The sequence below is a fragment of the Paecilomyces variotii genome (assembly GCF_004022145.1).
Source record: "Paecilomyces variotii strain CBS 101075 chromosome Unknown C8Q69scaffold_13, whole genome shotgun sequence".
NCBI lineage: Eukaryota > Fungi > Ascomycota > Eurotiomycetes > Eurotiales > Thermoascaceae > Paecilomyces > Paecilomyces variotii.
Window position 1 is genome coordinate 229,247 of NW_021167152.1, and position 15,855 is coordinate 245,101.

At 48.4% G+C, this 15,855-nt stretch overlaps 7 protein-coding genes across 7 annotated transcripts; 3 read left to right on the plus strand and 4 right to left on the minus strand.

Moving 5' to 3' along the window:
* Nucleotides 1-21: 21 nt before the first annotated feature.
* C8Q69DRAFT_514631 (class II aldolase/adducin domain-containing protein) lies at nt 22-1,128 on the plus strand (the record flags this gene model as incomplete). The annotated part of the gene is made up of 3 exons (XM_028633346.1): nt 22-418; nt 468-999; nt 1,054-1,128. Exons 1-3 carry the CDS (start codon nt 114-116, stop codon nt 1,126-1,128), a joined length of 912 nt encoding a protein of 303 aa, XP_028481991.1. The 5' UTR covers nt 22-113.
* Nucleotides 1,129-1,131: 3 nt separating this feature from the next.
* On the minus strand, nt 1,132-3,742 carry C8Q69DRAFT_94902 (fungal-specific transcription factor domain-containing protein). Its single transcript, XM_028634204.1, has 3 exons — nt 2,332-3,742; nt 1,241-2,257; nt 1,132-1,180 (listed from the first exon to the last, which is right to left on the minus strand). Exons 1-2 carry the CDS (start codon nt 3,457-3,459, stop codon nt 1,283-1,285), a joined length of 2,103 nt encoding a protein of 700 aa, XP_028481992.1. The 5' UTR covers nt 3,460-3,742; the 3' UTR covers nt 1,132-1,180; nt 1,241-1,282.
* C8Q69DRAFT_94897 (2-dehydropantoate 2-reductase family protein) lies at nt 3,651-5,041 on the plus strand. The gene is made up of 3 exons (XM_028634203.1): nt 3,651-3,986; nt 4,051-4,709; nt 4,774-5,041. The coding sequence occupies exons 1-3, from the start codon at nt 3,794-3,796 to the stop codon at nt 4,972-4,974; spliced, it is 1,053 nt and encodes a 350-aa protein (XP_028481993.1). The 5' UTR covers nt 3,651-3,793; the 3' UTR covers nt 4,975-5,041.
* Nucleotides 5,042-5,800: 759 nt separating this feature from the next.
* Nucleotides 5,801-8,210, minus strand: C8Q69DRAFT_478872 (putative flavin-containing amine oxidase). The gene has a single exon (XM_028631407.1). The coding sequence runs from the start codon at nt 7,734-7,736 to the stop codon at nt 5,892-5,894; it is 1,845 nt and encodes a 614-aa protein (XP_028481994.1). The 5' UTR covers nt 7,737-8,210; the 3' UTR covers nt 5,801-5,891.
* Nucleotides 8,211-8,450: 240 nt separating this feature from the next.
* C8Q69DRAFT_447543 (60S ribosomal protein L17) lies at nt 8,451-9,506 on the plus strand (the record flags this gene model as incomplete). The annotated part of the gene is made up of 4 exons (XM_028629216.1): nt 8,451-8,453; nt 8,656-8,869; nt 9,109-9,296; nt 9,354-9,506. 4 exons carry the CDS (start codon nt 8,451-8,453, stop codon nt 9,504-9,506), a joined length of 558 nt encoding a protein of 185 aa, XP_028481995.1.
* Nucleotides 9,507-11,594: 2,088 nt separating this feature from the next.
* Nucleotides 11,595-12,689, minus strand: C8Q69DRAFT_509984 (hypothetical protein; the record flags this gene model as incomplete). Its single annotated transcript, XM_028633145.1, has 1 exon — nt 11,595-12,689. The coding sequence occupies one exon, from the start codon at nt 12,687-12,689 to the stop codon at nt 11,595-11,597; it is 1,095 nt and encodes a 364-aa protein (XP_028481996.1).
* A 1,160-nt stretch (nt 12,690-13,849) lies between these two features.
* On the minus strand, nt 13,850-14,901 carry C8Q69DRAFT_95058 (hypothetical protein). Its single transcript, XM_028634205.1, has 2 exons — nt 14,697-14,901; nt 13,850-14,616 (listed from the first exon to the last, which is right to left on the minus strand). Exons 1-2 carry the CDS (start codon nt 14,769-14,771, stop codon nt 14,077-14,079), a joined length of 615 nt encoding a protein of 204 aa, XP_028481997.1. The 5' UTR covers nt 14,772-14,901; the 3' UTR covers nt 13,850-14,076.
* Between the last annotated feature and the right edge of the window lie 954 nt (nt 14,902-15,855).

The following is a 15,855-nucleotide window of genomic DNA, read 5'->3' on the forward strand; positions in this document are numbered from 1 at the left end:
CCGATACGGTTGGGATTACTCTGAGACTGTTTTGTACCATTCAATACACTGCGCTGACATTGATTTTGTTTCTATTTCCGAGTTACTGGGAACATACTACCACAATCATCGAAATGAGCACCACGACGACGACGGCGACACCAACTTTGACTACTCAGTCCAAGAAGAGGGCTGGTTTGGTTGAAGATGCCAAACTTTTACAACATCCCGTTGAAAAGACCGGCATTGCAGCAATATCACAAGGCATGATGCTCCCAGGCATCCCATCATTTACAGACATGGACAAGAAACGGCGTTGGATGCTTGAGCACATGGCAGGAGCCTTCCGGATATTTTCTCGCAAGGGATTTACAGAGGGCATGAGCGGCCACATCTCGCTTCGAGATCCCGAACATAGCAACCTCTTCTGGACCAACCCGTGAGTTTCTCCTCCAGCATTGGAGGTTCACTGAATTAACTTATCCCAGGCTTGGTATCCATTTCGGCCTCATCAAGGCTTCAGACATGATTCTGTTAAACCATGACGGCGAGGTAGTAGGCGGCAACAGATCTCGGCCCGCAAACGCGGCTGGTTTTCAGATTCACAGCGCACTACACAAGAGATACACGCACGTAAATGCCGCTTGTCATGCTCATACAGTTAATGGCAAGGCGTGGTCTGCATTCGCAAGGCCGCTCGAGATGATTAACCAGGACGTCACCATGTTTTACGGGGATGCCCAAGCGGTGTATAAGGATTTCGGGGGTGTAGTCTTGACTCCAGAAGAAGGACGACGATTAGGAACTGCTCTCGGCCCCCGAGGGAAACTGCTTATTCTTCGCAACCATGGTCTCCTCACTGTGGGCCACACCGTCGACGAGGCTGCCTACCTCTACACTCTGGCAGAGCGGAGCTGTGAGATTCAGCTCAAGGTGGAGAATGCAGCCGCTGCTGGGAGTCCAAGAGTCTTGATTGATCGGGATGCCGCCGAGTTTACGTTCAAAATGACAACTGACCCTGTAGGGATTCCTTTCCCCCATTCCCGAAAAAGTTCAAGCTAACAGTGCCTCTAGGAGGCAGTTTATTGCGAGTTTCAGCCAGACTATGAGTATGAACTAGCTGTCTCTGGGGGCGACTTTCTTCAATGAACATTTCGATTGGAGGATGAGAGCAAGCAGAAAAGAAATGCTGTCCCTCGCCCTTTTCAGAGTATATTAGCTTCATTGTTGTATAAAGCTTATGTGTTAATTATGGATATACCTTTGGGCCATTGAATGATGTAATTCACTAAGGCTCTGTAACTCAGATAAAATATAGTGGCGACTTTTGCTCGATCAGCTCAGGCCAGCTCACATTAGCCGCACTTGCCTCTTGTCTTCTGGTCCAGATTTGCTGTGCAATCTGATGAGCGACGTGGAATGTCTTGATCCCACTCCGTTTGGCACAGGTGCTAAACCAGGCCGAGAACTTTTCCTGGGTTGCCTGATCTAGTGCTTCGCACGCAACTATAAAGCCTGTCCATGCGAAAGGGGCCGCACACTCTCTTGCGTCCTCTTTGAGTTGTTCCCACTCAAGCAAGTACTCGAGCGCTTCCGCAACACGGTCTTGTAGTATAAATGGATCAATATCGTGAATTATGCGATAGAAGTAAATAATCAGTGCCTGGTGCATCGCATGAAGCATACAATCGACCAGTCGGTGATTTAAAGCTCCCAATGCATCGGATATAGAGGTATTATTGGGTTCAGGATAGCCGGGCACTGTCGGTTCCCAACTGCAGACGCATTTCTCCAGGATCTTGGCCCGGAATAGATATTGTTTCCATGTCAGTTTACTATCGTTGGGAGTTCGTTGTAGGGTGATCCTCTCATTTGCGAGTCTCAATGTCTCGGATAGCATCACCAGGAAAGACTCAGGAAGGCCGTACATAGACGGGTATAACGTCGAATCCCATCGACCAGGAACGGCTAGGAGAAGATCGTTTTCTCCAAGGTCAGATTCCTTATTCATCAGAAGCCTTTGGTCCAATCGACCATCCCATTTCTGAACTCGTAAAGGAGACTTGTCTACGCATCGCTCTGACGGTTGTGAAGACTCAATCTCTTGCTCAGCGGAAGCAAAAACCGTCGTCTCGTGCATCACTCGCATGTAAGCATAGCAGTGGTGCAAGAGTCTGACTTTGCGAGACTTGTGTCGCTTTGGGAGTCCTCGCTGACGAATGAGTTTCTCAGCATCAAGGAGGTAGCACCTAGTGTGCTTCCAGAGACCGCTAAATATCTATACATATATGATTAATGATTAGTCCTTGACTGTATTCCGGCCCAGAACCAAAGCTTCTAGGTGGTCCTTACGGAAGCGGTTGTCATGGATAGCAGAGTCATCAGTATCTCCTTATATTTTGCTTTTTTTGGTGGGGACTTTTGGGCTTCGTCTTTCAATGCCAGCTTCAGACTCTGCTGGGCAATGCTGAAGTAACGTTCTGATCTGTTATTCCAATATTGGTTTGCAGCTGCGAATACAGTGTTTCCCAAATGGGATGCACTGGTAGCAAGGATAGCACTGAAAATGCAAAAGCTAGCATTGTTAGGAGATTTACCCAGAGTTAGAGTAGCAAGAGTATTCATGGCACTCGGAAGAAACATGGTTTGCCACGGACTTTTTCTATACTGCAGTGGCGACAAGAAGTTGATGACGACATCGCGGTAGTGGGACAGTAGGAACGTAGCATCGGGAGGCACAAGACTGATAGAGGACATAGGTAATGACGGCGTAAACGCCTCGTTCGGCCAGATATCCCCATTCCCAAGATCGATTTCGGATGTAAGCATCGCCTGATCAGCTTGATGGTCGCATAATAGGTCTAATGGGGAAGACAATTCCTCGTAAGAGAAGTCCTTATCACTCTCGAGATCAACGCCATCTCCGAGAAACTCATTACGGTCCAAGAAAACAGCTGTCTCTATGATTTGCGCCGCAAAGGGATCAATTGGGGCAACCGGGGTCATTGAGCTTGAGGGTGTGTCAGAGGAAGCCGGGTCAACCGCATGAGACGCCGAGTTTTCCAGACTGAAGACACCGAATGGTCCTTGAACGATGTCGATATCTCGTGGAGCTGGCTCGTCGCGTTCGAATCCTTCAAAGTCCAACAGCGAGAGGATTTCGTTAACAGTCCGCGGGCAAGACAGAATGAGTTGCTCGCTCATCGATTGCCGCCCCAGCTCGGTGTAGAGGGGTCGGCGAAAAAGAGGGCCATTGTGCGCAGTATCCTTGATGCAGTCGGCAGTGGATTCGCAGCCCTCGAAGATGAAGGAAATGCGGGCGTCATAGCCAGCACATTCCAGACCAAGACGTTCACAAACTTGACAGCGAGGCCGCGTCTCGTCACACTTGTTGTGTCGCTCGCGACAGGTGGAGCATCCTCCCATAGACCGACTGCGTTGCGCTGCGGCTGTCCCTCTTCTTCTGGTAACTGAAGTCATCTCGTGGCTGTGTCTCTTTCAATAGGGAATCCTTGCCTCATGGATTCTATCAAGTATTATTATCCAAGGTAAAAGATGCCTCTCTGGATATTGACTGGATTGTTAAAAATCCTAAGGAGCAGAATATCCCGTGCGACAGTTGGGTGAGTGCTCTAGAGAGCCGATATCTTTAGATAGGAGATAAAGTAAAGAGGCAAGTCATCCCGGAACCGCGATAACCATGGAGCAGCCGGCTTTTCTTCATATTGTTTTCCATCTTAAATTACTCGACGATAGCGAGGGAAAATGATCGAAAGTGAATCCGGATTTAAGAAAAGAGAAAATATGAAAAGAAATGGCTGACAAAGCGAATGTTCTTCTTGTTGGCTGTGGTGGTATAGGCACCATTTCGGCGCTGAATCTGGAGATTGGCGGACGAGCTACAGTGACTGCCGTGCTGCGGTCCAACTACGATGCCGTACAGGCCAAGGGATTCCACATTCGATCTGTTGATCACGGATTGATTGAGAACTTTCGCCCAACCGCAAGTATGCTCACATGGCAACCCGAAATCATCTGCTCGTTACATGTTATCGCTGACTTCATATGCAGTTAGAAACACAGTGCCCGACATCAAGCAGGAGGGAACTACACCATTCAAGTACATCGTGTGTACGACAAAGAATGTGCCCGATGTACAACCGACGTTGGTGGATATCATTCGTCCAGCCGTCACTCCTGGCTATTCCAACATTGTGCTCATTCAAAATGGTCTTAACATCGAGCGGCCCGTTATCAAAGCGTACCCTGAGAATGTTGTATTGTCTGGTGTGAGTTTCTGTGGCTCCCACGAGATCTCGCCGGGCGAAATAGTCCACGAAGATGACGACGAACTATATATTGGTGCTTTTCGCAACCCATCTCTAGATGCCACGGCCGAGGATGCCGCAGCACAAGACTTCGTGGCTAGATACGGCGCTGGTGGGAAATGTAAGCCGGAATACAGCCCACACGTGGGCTTCACGAGATGGCGCAAGCTGATGTATAACGCCTGTCTCAACTCGATCTGTGCGGCTACAGGCCTTGATACTGGAAGGCTCCAACTCGCTGATGGCGCTTTGGATGGCCTGGTTCGGCCAGCCATGGAAGAGATCCGGACCGCGGCCAAAGCTTGTGGCCACGATCTGCCTGCTGAGCTGGTGGAGCTCATGATTCGTCTCGATCCCATTCCCATGTACAATCCACCCAGTATGCTGGTGGATATCAGAAAAGTAAGTTCTAGCTTTGAGATGCTAAGTCGGCAAATATAAAGATGTAATAACTGATTCTGCACAGCGTCGATATTGCGAGTTCGAGGTTATTGTCGGTGAGCCCCTAAAAGAAGGTGCCGCCAGGGGTGTCCCGATGCCGACGCTCAGGGTCATATACAACATTTTGAAGGCATTTCAGTGGAAACTCAAGGAAGAGAGAGGTCTAGTCGAAATCCCCGCCCCCAAGGACTTCACGAACACGGCAAATGGAACGGTAACTGAGTAGTAGATATAACCAAACGGCAATATGAAATCTTATGTACCAAAAACCCTAACTAGCTGATCAGGAAAAGTTTTGGAATGCATCATGTTGCCAAGGATAAATTGAATAATTCGCATCATTTTAGAATCGGGGTGATCTATGAGCCGTGAGTAGGTAGGTGTATAGATAAGCGACTCTGTCGCTGAGTACGAAGCACTGGAAGCATTTCAAGCCCAAGTTGGTCTGGGGTTATAAATGAACTTTTTATTGGATTTCTTGTGGATACTACCAAAAGGCACAGTGTTTGACATATATGGTTGCCGTATGTTGCCCAAACCCGCCGTTTTCGGCTATAGGTAACCATCAATACCATATTTGCTACCCTCGCCAGATCCCTTGATCTTCCTAGCCACTACAGCAGCCGCGGTTATTTCCAGCTCCGCGTCATGAAACTGAAGACGGAGCTCCTTAGAAGTATCACTACATTGATTAATCATGATCTTGCCCACTCGTGTGGAGCCTGTAAACGTTCTCTTCCAAAACCGATTCGGACTCGAACAACAACTTGCCGATCTTGGATGTGTTCTGAAGTGCAGTCAATATACATGACTACATCTGCAAGCACTCCTGTGCACTTTCCAATTACGGTTAAGGCATTTGCTGAACAGTTGTGCTGCCTCAGGGAGTTCGTCTGGCTAGCCTGGAGGCTTCAGGATCTGTATCCTACAGCAAACCCAGCGTCAATCGACAACTGAAATACAATGTGGTTGGAATAACGTTAAGATTTGATGTTAACATCAAGTTTACAGATAAATAGAAATCAGTTGAACTAGTTCAAGATGTAAAAATAGAGTCTTACAAATTCTAAACCCTATGCCCGGTTGTAGATCTAGAACTGGAATGACAGTAAATATCTAAATCTGATATGCCGCCCGAGCATATTACAGTCTAGCCGAGTCTTTAGTTAAGTCTGCCAGCACTTCGGTCGCCCCTCTCTCTCCACTACGGATGGCTCCCTCCATGTAACCCTTCCATTCACCAGCCGTCTCTGTACCGACGAAATGCACATCGCCGGATGTCTCTCGCAGCGCGTCACCAACCGTATCAAGCACGCCTGGGCCCATACAAATGCATGGACAACCCCAGCCAGCAAACTCATCTGTCAACCAATCGTAGTGGAGGGTTTGAACAAGGTTGCCCTGAAGGGTTGGCTCTGGCTCATTGAACAATGTGCTGACTTGCTGTAGCAGTCTCTTTTTGCGCTCTTCGGCCAGCAATTGAGCCCAGGCTCGACCAAAATCCCCAGCGAGGAAGCAAGTCAGCACATGCTTGTCATCCTCAGGACTGGAAGTATCGCGGATTAACGAAGCAGGCCCAACAAATGATTGCGCTAAGCCGCAGAAACCTTTTGCAATCCAGAATGGAGACTTGAAGACCAGCAAGACCTTGGTGTAGTAGCCGTACGTGGTTGAGTCTACTAAAATCTTCTTCTCGAGTGACAGCGGCGGCGAGAACTCAATCGTCCTGAGAACCGGCGTGGCTACGGAACAGATGACCTTGCGAGCTATGTAGGCACGTGGTCCATCCTGTCCAGAGACATGGACTTCAACGGCGCGGGAGATTACCTGACGTATAGATTTGACGCGGGTGGAGAGGCGTACTACACCTTCAGGCAGCCTTGCTGCGAGCTCTTTGGCCAAGAACTGGGTTCCCTGACGAATGCGCAGGTACTGCCCGCCATCTTTCCGATCAGAGCGCATTTGAAGCAGCCCGCCACCAGATTTGCAGTAGTTGAGGAAGTAAAGTGCCGAGATGTCGCGAGGCTCTTGGCCAAGCATTGCCCGTGACCACACCGTCGCGGTAGCGAGGGCCTCCCTTGAAGCGCCTTTGGAACGCAGGTACGCTTCAAAGGTGAGTGAGTCGAGATAAGTATCTCGCGGCTGGAATGTATCAACGGCCAAGCAGTCCGCCTGAACAGTGTCTCGGATCGCAGCGACGTCCTTGACGGTAAGTTCGTCGAACGGTGGAAGTTCGCCGTACGGGAAAGTACTGCAGGACCCGTCAAAGCTCTGAAGAACACAGTCTCCGTTCGAATTCTGCAGAATGAGTTCGGCATTGAACCGTTTCGCCAGGGCGTACGCGCGACTCTGGTTGGTATCGTTGATCCAGGCCGCTCCGAGCTCGACCACGCCGGTTCCGATGTTTAATGGTGAACTCCAAGTCTTACCACCCACTCGATCTCTGGCTTCGAAAACCACACAGCTTAAGCCGCTCTTGAGAACATTCTCAGCTGCCGTAAGGCCGGATAGCCCGCCACCTATAACTATAACATCTATGACTTCAGCAGAGTGGAGTCGAGAAGTTGGCATCCGTGGTGCCGGGACCAGAGTAGTGGATGGACCGGCAACAGCGGCATCAATCTCGATCAACCATTCCGGGAGGGCGAGCTGCTGAACGGGCACCAGAGTCATCGCTGGACGATGGCCTCTCAGGAATCGTTGAATGTGGCGCACATGTTTTCGTTCTGCTGGATTGTAGTTGACAATATAGATGTTGATTTTGGCAATATGATGAATGGATGCTCCCGCAGCGTAAATGAGTTTCTTCAAATTCAGCAGAGCCAGGTGAATCTGTGACTCGTAGTCTGAGGGTACGTGGCCATCCTTGCTCGTGCCAGGCTGGCCAGACATGTGAATCAGACTGCTGCTGCTTTTCGAGACAGTAACTGGCGCATAATACGCTGCCTTGGTGTTGGACAGGTCCACTTGCTCGACAAGTTTAGCCATTTCAACTTTGAGACTAAATAATATAGGTCAAGATATGTGAGCCCGCCTAATTCAGATCAGTATCAGACTCTGGTCGTAATCATGTATCAGATTTGCGTGGAAATCTAGGGTGCTTCGATCTGATAAGTACTCTGGATACAGAACTGCAGACAATCTCAGAGCGTCCCTGAAGGCCATCGGTTTCAAGAGAGTCTCTCTGAGAGAATGGCCTCCGTGAGGCCATGCCAGTCTTATCGGAGCCAAGTGCTTCGTACGCCGGGATAACTTGCCCAAATACATGATCTTATCTCGTTGTAAGTGCGCAGTACCTAAGTTAGGAGGTGATCAGTATGTCAGCATGTTCCTGAAGTTATCCAATTCCAGCAGAGATTAGAAAAAGCAATTCATCCATGATCTGCATCATCAATAATCGCTCAGCACGTAGCGCAGTGTCTCAGTCGGCATCACATAATAATAATAGCCCAGTAACTAACTTGAAGCTCGAGAAAGTCAGTGAAGTACTGCCGGGCGGTGAACCCGGCAATACATCCCCGGTGGAGACCGTCCAATGCGGGCTAGCCTTAGGGCTCGCTTAGGGCTTGCGGTGCCAAGGCGAAAAAGCACACTACACCAGACAACTTCGAGATCTCCAGTTCCAGCGGCCGACCCGTCATCGAAAAGCGACAACCACTGACCCGACCTCGAGGACCATCTCTCTCCGGCAACCTCTTCAAGATGGTGAGTGATTCTGAATTCCTGCATGCCGTCCGATGATCCGTCGTGTCGAAATCCCAATTGCCAGCAAGATCGTCGACTCTTTGGATGTTTCGCGCACACGCCCGATTTTTCACCTGCCGACCATGCACATGCACCACCGCAATGCGTTACAAGAAAAGGAAATAAAAGAGCCATAGCTGATGCGCCGTTGTGCTTCGTCTAGGTCCGTTACGCTGCACAGGAGATTCCGGCCGCAAAGAGCGCCCGTTCGCGGGGCTCTTACCTGCGTGTCTCTTTCAAGAACACCCGTGAAACCGCCCAGGCCATCAACGGATGGAAGCTGCAGCGCGCCACTCAGTACCTCGAGAATGTCATCGCACACAAGGAGGCTATCCCCATGAGACGGTACGCCGGTAGCACTGGTCGCACTGCCCAGGGTGAGTGACTACATTCTTTTTTTCAAGGTCGCAATTGTGGAACGGATTGGAGCGGGAACTCAGATGGAATGGATGGATTGGATGCAGCAATCAGTGGGGGAACCGCCATTATCTTTATGGAATATGAGACTTGTGAATTGGTGGAATTTTGATTTTTCGCTACGAAGGCGCGGGAATCATGGGTTATACGACCAAGTTTTTCTGGGACCTCGCATTGCTGACAATATGATTGTCTGCAGGCAAGCCTTTCGGTGTCTCCAAGGCCCGCTGGCCCGTCAAGTCCGCCCAGTTCCTCCTTGACCTCCTCAAGAACGCTGAGGCCAACGCCGACACCAAGGGTCTCGACACCGGCAACCTCATCGTCAAGCACATCCAGGTCAACCAGGCCCCCAAGGGTCGGAGACGTACCTACCGTGCTCACGGTCGTGTATGTGGATCATTTTAGCCCGCTTGGTTTCTCACCGCATGCTAATCAAATTTTCAGATCAACCCCTACATGACCAACCCCTGCCACATCGAGCTCATCCTTACCGAGGGTGAGGAGGTTGTCCAGAAGGCTGCCGTTACCAAGCGTGAGCCCCGTCTGACCTCTCGCCAGCGTGGTGCTCAGATCCGCCGTGCCATCACTGAGGCGTAAGCGGGTTGTTGGGTGACGGTGTAGGGGAACTGGATCCGGGACTGGAGTTTACTGTTGCAGCGAAACCAACCTGGTAAAAAAGAAAAGAAAGCGGGACGGACTGAGATAATGGATAGGGCGTTCCAGATGCTGGCTCTCTTTCCAAGGGACGGAAAAGTGCGGTTGTTTGGCGTCCAGCAGGACCATTCGGCGAGCAATCTTTTCCATGTCGAAGATCCTGATGAAAAAACAACCCACTTAGGTACTCTTGTCTTGTTCCACTATCTTTCTCCTCGGGTCATCTCGAGAGAATCATGAAATGGGATATGATTTTTCTTGAGATCCAGGGAGTCTGTCGAATAGATCGTACCGAGGAAATACCAATTTCTTTTTGTCTTTCAGTTGCATCCATCGTTCCGGAGCCGATCTTGCAGTCCTACTGCTGTAAAGCGTCCCGACGACTTTCTCTTGAAAAAATGCCAATCCCGTCGAATCTGGACATCCAACTGGCAGTGTACTATCCGCAATGTCGAATAAACCATCATGCTGACTCGCGCCCGAACCTATCAAGAGATCTATTTAGAGATATCTATGCAAGTACCTTCGGCATTGATACGTATGCGCACAATTCATAGACAAGCATGCACGCGTTAGATATTGTTAATTTCAAATACCCCAACGAAGCATCTTCACAACTACAGATCTTCCCGGCGGTATATTCCATAATAGATTATACTGAATTTTCACCTAGCACCAAGTATTTTCTACCCTGAGAAATAAACTTAATTAAGGGCTTACTTATCACAAGTCATTCGATATCGAGAACTAGAGTGGATAGCGAAGCAAAGAAATATATATATATTTCTGCAAAAACTTCAGTAAAGCCAAAAATCAGTTCTTGCTTTTAACCGGGCTAAATATTTTGACGCTTGGTCTCGAGAAAGGGTTTCTCTTCTCTTGCTTGTCCACTGGCGACACGATGGCTATCAAATACTTCTCTATCTTTGCAAGTTCATCTACAGGATCCGTCATCAAGTGATCTCCTATGGTCTCGACCACGAGGATCCGCGAAGAAATAACATAATCTGGGATGAGAAATCGGACAGATGGTACGTATTCCTCATACGTACACACACACATATATATATATAGACACAGCACTAACATTGGGTCTCATTCAGCTGGATGCCAAAAAGGTTGATCCATCAAAGAGATTTAGACCGCGTCTCGACTAGACAGAGTGGGGGATAGTAGCTGCTTCTGATACCGAAGACCCCATCGACCCAATGACTCCAGATTTATTTGATGAGTGTCCTGATGATAAAACGCTATATGCTTTGGCAAAATGAACAAAAAAAAAAGACAATTCTGGGAGAATCTATAATAATAGAAGTACCATAGTGCAGAGAGTACTCTAACTATAGTTATCGCATTGCAATTTAATCATCCATGTTCTCTTGAAATGATCCATCTCCAGAGTGATAGACCCAGGAAAGTAAAGGACAGAAATTTCATCAGATATAGACATTTTAACTACGGTTTCTATTGCTGTTACGTGCGGACCTCAGGGTGTACATCGAGCCAGGGTTCCCTAATGTAAGGGTATTCCCGCCTCTGTTAATATTTATAGACGCTCTGATACCAGCGTCCGCCTTATTATGGTGTAAGGGCTTACCGCGAGATTATCGTCATCTCAACTAACCTGCTTCATATTTGAATCCAGCAAATGCAGCCTATCTCGGTCCTCTCGTGCAGGGTCGAAGACCAATTTGCAGATCTATGTTCTCTCCTAAGTAGCAGTTGACGAATGACGGATCGCAATTCAGTCACCTCAACTTGTAAGTATAGCTGGCTTCTGGAACGCTCATGCTGGAGAAAACCTCGGACATGTCTCCTATGACTCGTAGGAAAGACGCGTAGAGGGTTTCGGATGTCGTCACAGGAAAGACCTGACCTCAATCAACTGTCCTCGTCGGCAACGAGACAGGGTTCATAAGATGATAAATGCGCCTTCAAATGCTTGTATTAGAAATGTATTAATAGTGCTGATATGGTCGACAGCTTTCTTGACATCACAGGACTGACGGTCAGCTGTTGACGCGGTGCTCTTTACCGATCAGGCTTCGATTCTATCTTCTGTTCCACCATGATTGCTAACTGCCTCTGCATCTTTGCCAGTTCCCCGACCTCGTCTCTCAGCATCTCCACGTTCCTAATGATGTAACTCAGCGCGAACCACTTTGCGCCCTCCGCATCGAGGTCTATCCGAAGCGGCCAATCTTCTCCTCCCGGGATATCGTTCGATTCTTCGGATCCTCTCATCTCTGGTCTTTCGTGACTGTAGCTGTTGTTTTCCGCCGCGCTGCAAGGCCCAGTTTCCATTTCCGTGGTATCTGTTCTGACAGGATCCGCCGGTATCGTGGTCCTGGGACTTTGGGAGCTGCGAATATTTCCCGAGTCACAAACAACCGTCCCCAACGGCGTGATGAGACCGTGTTCTTCAAGAATTCTCCTCTCTGCCATGGCGTCTACCATCTCATTTCGAGACTCCTCAACAACCAACCTAGGCGTATTCTTCTTCTTCCTCTTCTTCTTCACGGTAGCGTCCACCGCATCCGCATTATTATGCCCCCATTCCCCAGCATCCATCTTGACGCATCCAAGAAACTCCAACCACTCATCCATAACCCCCCTCCATTCAGTCTTGGGTAACGGCACCCCAGTCCCTCTCTCCATCTCAATCTCTTTCCGCCTTCTCGTCTCCCACGTCTGAATCGACTTGTCCGGACGGACAATAAACCTGCCGAACCTCCGCTGCATCCATCCAGTACATGCATTCCAGAACTCCCTCTTCGTGTAATTCTTATCTGCAAAATGATTCTTGTGGCCCAGACACCATCGCATAATAAGAATCTGCTCCTGTTCGGACCAGAACGCGCGCGGTTTTCTAGACCCGAATGAGAAGTACGAAGATGAAGACCGCCGTCTGCTGGTAGATGAGGAAGTAGGGAACCGATGCATTGTTGGCGGCTGGGAGAACAACGATGATGGTGGCGAGTGAGATTCTGATGGCGGGGAGGATTCAGATTCAGATTGAGATCTCGCAGCGCGCGTCTGTGTCTGTGTCTGTTGCTCGTGATCGTAATTGTAATTGTAATCCTGGGATAATTCACGGCCCGATCTCAGTATGTGATGAAGGTCCATGTTGGTAATTCGATCATTTTGCTTCCTTTCCTCTATTCCAGTAGCTTAACTTAAATAATAACAATAACTTGGAAGTTGATGATGAAATCCAACCCTGGTTATTAAATAACCAGTTACTGTTTCCAGCACCATCAAACTAACCAACTACCTACCTACCTACCTAGTACTAATACCATATTCCTTCTCTCCTATTTCCGTTCGGATCCGACCCTGCTGATTCCAGTTTCAGGAGAACCACCATGCCGAAATCAGTATGAGCGATACTACAGGTAAACGTCAGCTCGAGCTATATATGTGGAGAGGACCCCTATCTATTCCAGATTAATCTTATTAGTATTACGTTTGGGTGTGGTGTTCATGCTGATCATCATCGCTGGGGCCGTGCTTTACCGGATGCCGGTTAGTCTAGGTAGGTAGGTAGTCAGCTTGTTTATGTCGAGGAGTATTATTGTTTGATGGGCGGACGGTTTGAGGGCGGGGAATAAGTGTTATTGATGATTATTTAGTTTTGAGCTGGGAATGTTTAGTTCCTTTCTTGTTGTCCTGGGTATATCTAGGAGAGGGGGGAACTATATACATACATAGGCATACAAGACACGTGACGGTTTAAAAATAGATATGTATAGATTATGTACATGGATACATACAGTAGTGTTCTCTAACACGAAGTAAACACTTCTACATCTAGTGATCACTACTGAATCCTACTATCACTATTGCCAAGGCGAGATACATGCATAACTAAACAGCGAAAGATATTTTGTTTTGAAGCGCGTGTTGTTCAAAGGGTGGTAATATACTAACCTCGACTCTTAACAAGATGCCACAAGTTCTTTCTCGAAATTTGGTCCAAATCATAATTGTTCATTTAAATCTCGTTACATTACATACATTCACACATACATACATCAGGTACATGACATAAAATCATAAAATAGCGGCATAGCACTTGGCACTGATATCATATCCATATCCATAAAACAGATTTCCTCCCGGCATTATGCGTAAATAGTCCAAAACATATCTGCGCTCTTGACATGTTAGTTTCAAGCGCGGTATAATATAGAATCGAATCGGGTTCGGTCGTTTTCCAGTCCAAGTATGGTGTAGTGAGAAGCAAGACACGGGGAGTATCCAGAACGGTATTAAGTCCTAATTTTTTTTCTTCCTTTTTTGTACTTCTTTCTTCCAAGATTGGCGTCGGTATGAGATCTATTTCCTGAACTTGTGTGGGTAAAAAGGCAGTTAACTATGTGTCGTGTCACATCGTAATGAAATTCGTTCCTGGCGTATCTCAGCTGGTTCTGCACTTTGGTTAGTACAGGTTGGAGGCTGGGTCGTTGAGACCAGACCAGCCACGCATTCATCCACAGAAAGAAGGATGAAATCAAACCACGTAGGGCTGTCTCCTTCCACTCGAGCTGCGATGCTGCGAATGCGACGAATGGCCCCTACGACTGCTATGACTTCTCCGGCGGACGGTCTCCTTGACAACGACCTCCTCTTCACGGTGATGACGATGGATAAACAACGCAACTAGAGCGGTCCAGAAGAAGAAAATGACCTCCATGATTCCGAACGCGAAGCAGGTCTTGAGCATGGCGCAGGTCTTGTTCAGATCGACCGTCGGCTTGTGTGTCTCAATGCCCCAGTACCCGAACGGGCCGAGGGAGACGATGACGGAACCGCCGTCCCAGTGTGAGCAGTTCTCGTTGGCGATGAAGCGGAGCTCATACACGCCGGCGATAAAGGCGCCGAAGAAGCAGAGGTCCATAAAGGCCACGAAGATCGCGGAGCGCCGCGTGGTTCTGTACCGGATGGTGGTGTCGAGAGCCCAGAACACGGCGACGACGCTGACGATGAAGAGGACGAGGATGTAGGCTGGCGTTAATTGGTTATTGTTGAGAAAGCCATTGACAAAGTATGCCTGGGTAGGTGGTAGAATGTGATTAGTTTTGTTGAGTGGAGTGTGGTATGAGATATTATAGAAGTAGGAAAAAGACTTACCATCATGCCAATGATGGGGATCAAGAAGACGATCTCTACGATCCGCCAGAAGATAAAAATGAGAGCGCCGATCATCGTGATGATTTATTTCTTTCGAGTTTCCTTGCGGTTATCTGATGATATGGGTGAGGATTTCTTCTACTTGACGATGGGATATTGTTTCGTTGTCTAGATATTCATCTCCCGTCGGACCTCCCAGATGATCAGAGGTTGCCTCTCAAAAAGATGCGCAAGACCGCGGAATGAATGTATCCGCTTTCAGATAGCTTGCGATCGCAATCGCAGAGCTCCGCGACGTGCGATGGTGTATCTCCTTCGTTGCACAATGCGCAACTATGGTAGAGCAGTACACCCAGGCGGGGACTCTATGTAAGTATGTAAGTTGTTCGAGACTCCAGACCACGACGACGCAGACTGCAAGGGGGCGATCCAGCAGTAGCAGGAAGGAAAGAAGAGAAATATGCAGTCGATCACGAGTAAAAGAAAAAGAAAAGACGAGAAACGCCCTTTGTTCTCGCAGGACAGGGTGCAAATCGGCGATCGCCCCTCATTGTGTTTCTTTCTTCTACTTTACGAGGAGGCTGGGCGAAATGGCGGGGGGTTGGTTGTCCGGGACTCTGCCGTTGGCCCGTTCACTGTCAACCTGGTTATCTAGAGTCTTCCCAGCCATCTAAGTATCTAGTTTGGCTTCCCTCGGGGTGTCGATGACATGTACATGTTTATTTTGATTATTATTATCTTCTTCTTCCCTCCCATGGCGCAAACCCACCCGAACCGACCGTGAACCATGGGCGGCAGACAAAGTTACCAGAAATTTCCCGTAACACAAGTGGGAGGATTAGTTAAAACTAAAAATATCTCATAGATAGACAAGCTACGGAGTAGATACTCCGAGTACAGCTGCTTATCGATGGGTTACTAGGGTGATAATCGGCTACTCATCATCCCGGTCCATTATGATGATAAACTGACCGTTTGAATTGCTCGTGATGTCCCCTAGATTTATTTAGCCTTAGGTACCTACTCCGTAGTTAGCCTCAGCTACCTAGATAGGTAGTTAGTGGCTCTGCATAGCTAGTCTAGCTTTAGTACATGATCCCAATAACGGCTCTATGATGATGTTGGTATCGTTGGTTGATGGAAGTAGAAGTGGGTCTTG

Coding starts and splice junctions, on each gene's coding strand:
- C8Q69DRAFT_94902 (XM_028634204.1), bottom strand. CDS start 3,459: ATGACTTCAGTTACCAGAAGAAGAGGGACAGCCGCAGCGCAACGCAGT. Junction 2,258..2,331: donor TATCCATGACAACCGCTTCC/GTAAGGACCACC, acceptor ATATATGTATAG/ATATTTAGCGGTCTCTGGAA.
- C8Q69DRAFT_94897 (XM_028634203.1), top strand. CDS start 3,794: ATGGCTGACAAAGCGAATGTTCTTCTTGTTGGCTGTGGTGGTATAGGC. Junction 3,987..4,050: donor GAACTTTCGCCCAACCGCAA/GTATGCTCACAT, acceptor CTTCATATGCAG/TTAGAAACACAGTGCCCGAC. Junction 4,710..4,773: donor TGCTGGTGGATATCAGAAAA/GTAAGTTCTAGC, acceptor GATTCTGCACAG/CGTCGATATTGCGAGTTCGA.
- C8Q69DRAFT_478872 (XM_028631407.1), bottom strand. CDS start 7,736: ATGGCTAAACTTGTCGAGCAAGTGGACCTGTCCAACACCAAGGCAGCG.
- C8Q69DRAFT_95058 (XM_028634205.1), bottom strand. CDS start 14,771: ATGATCGGCGCTCTCATTTTTATCTTCTGGCGGATCGTAGAGATCGTC. Junction 14,617..14,696: donor TCCCCATCATTGGCATGATG/GTAAGTCTTTTT, acceptor CCACCTACCCAG/GCATACTTTGTCAATGGCTT.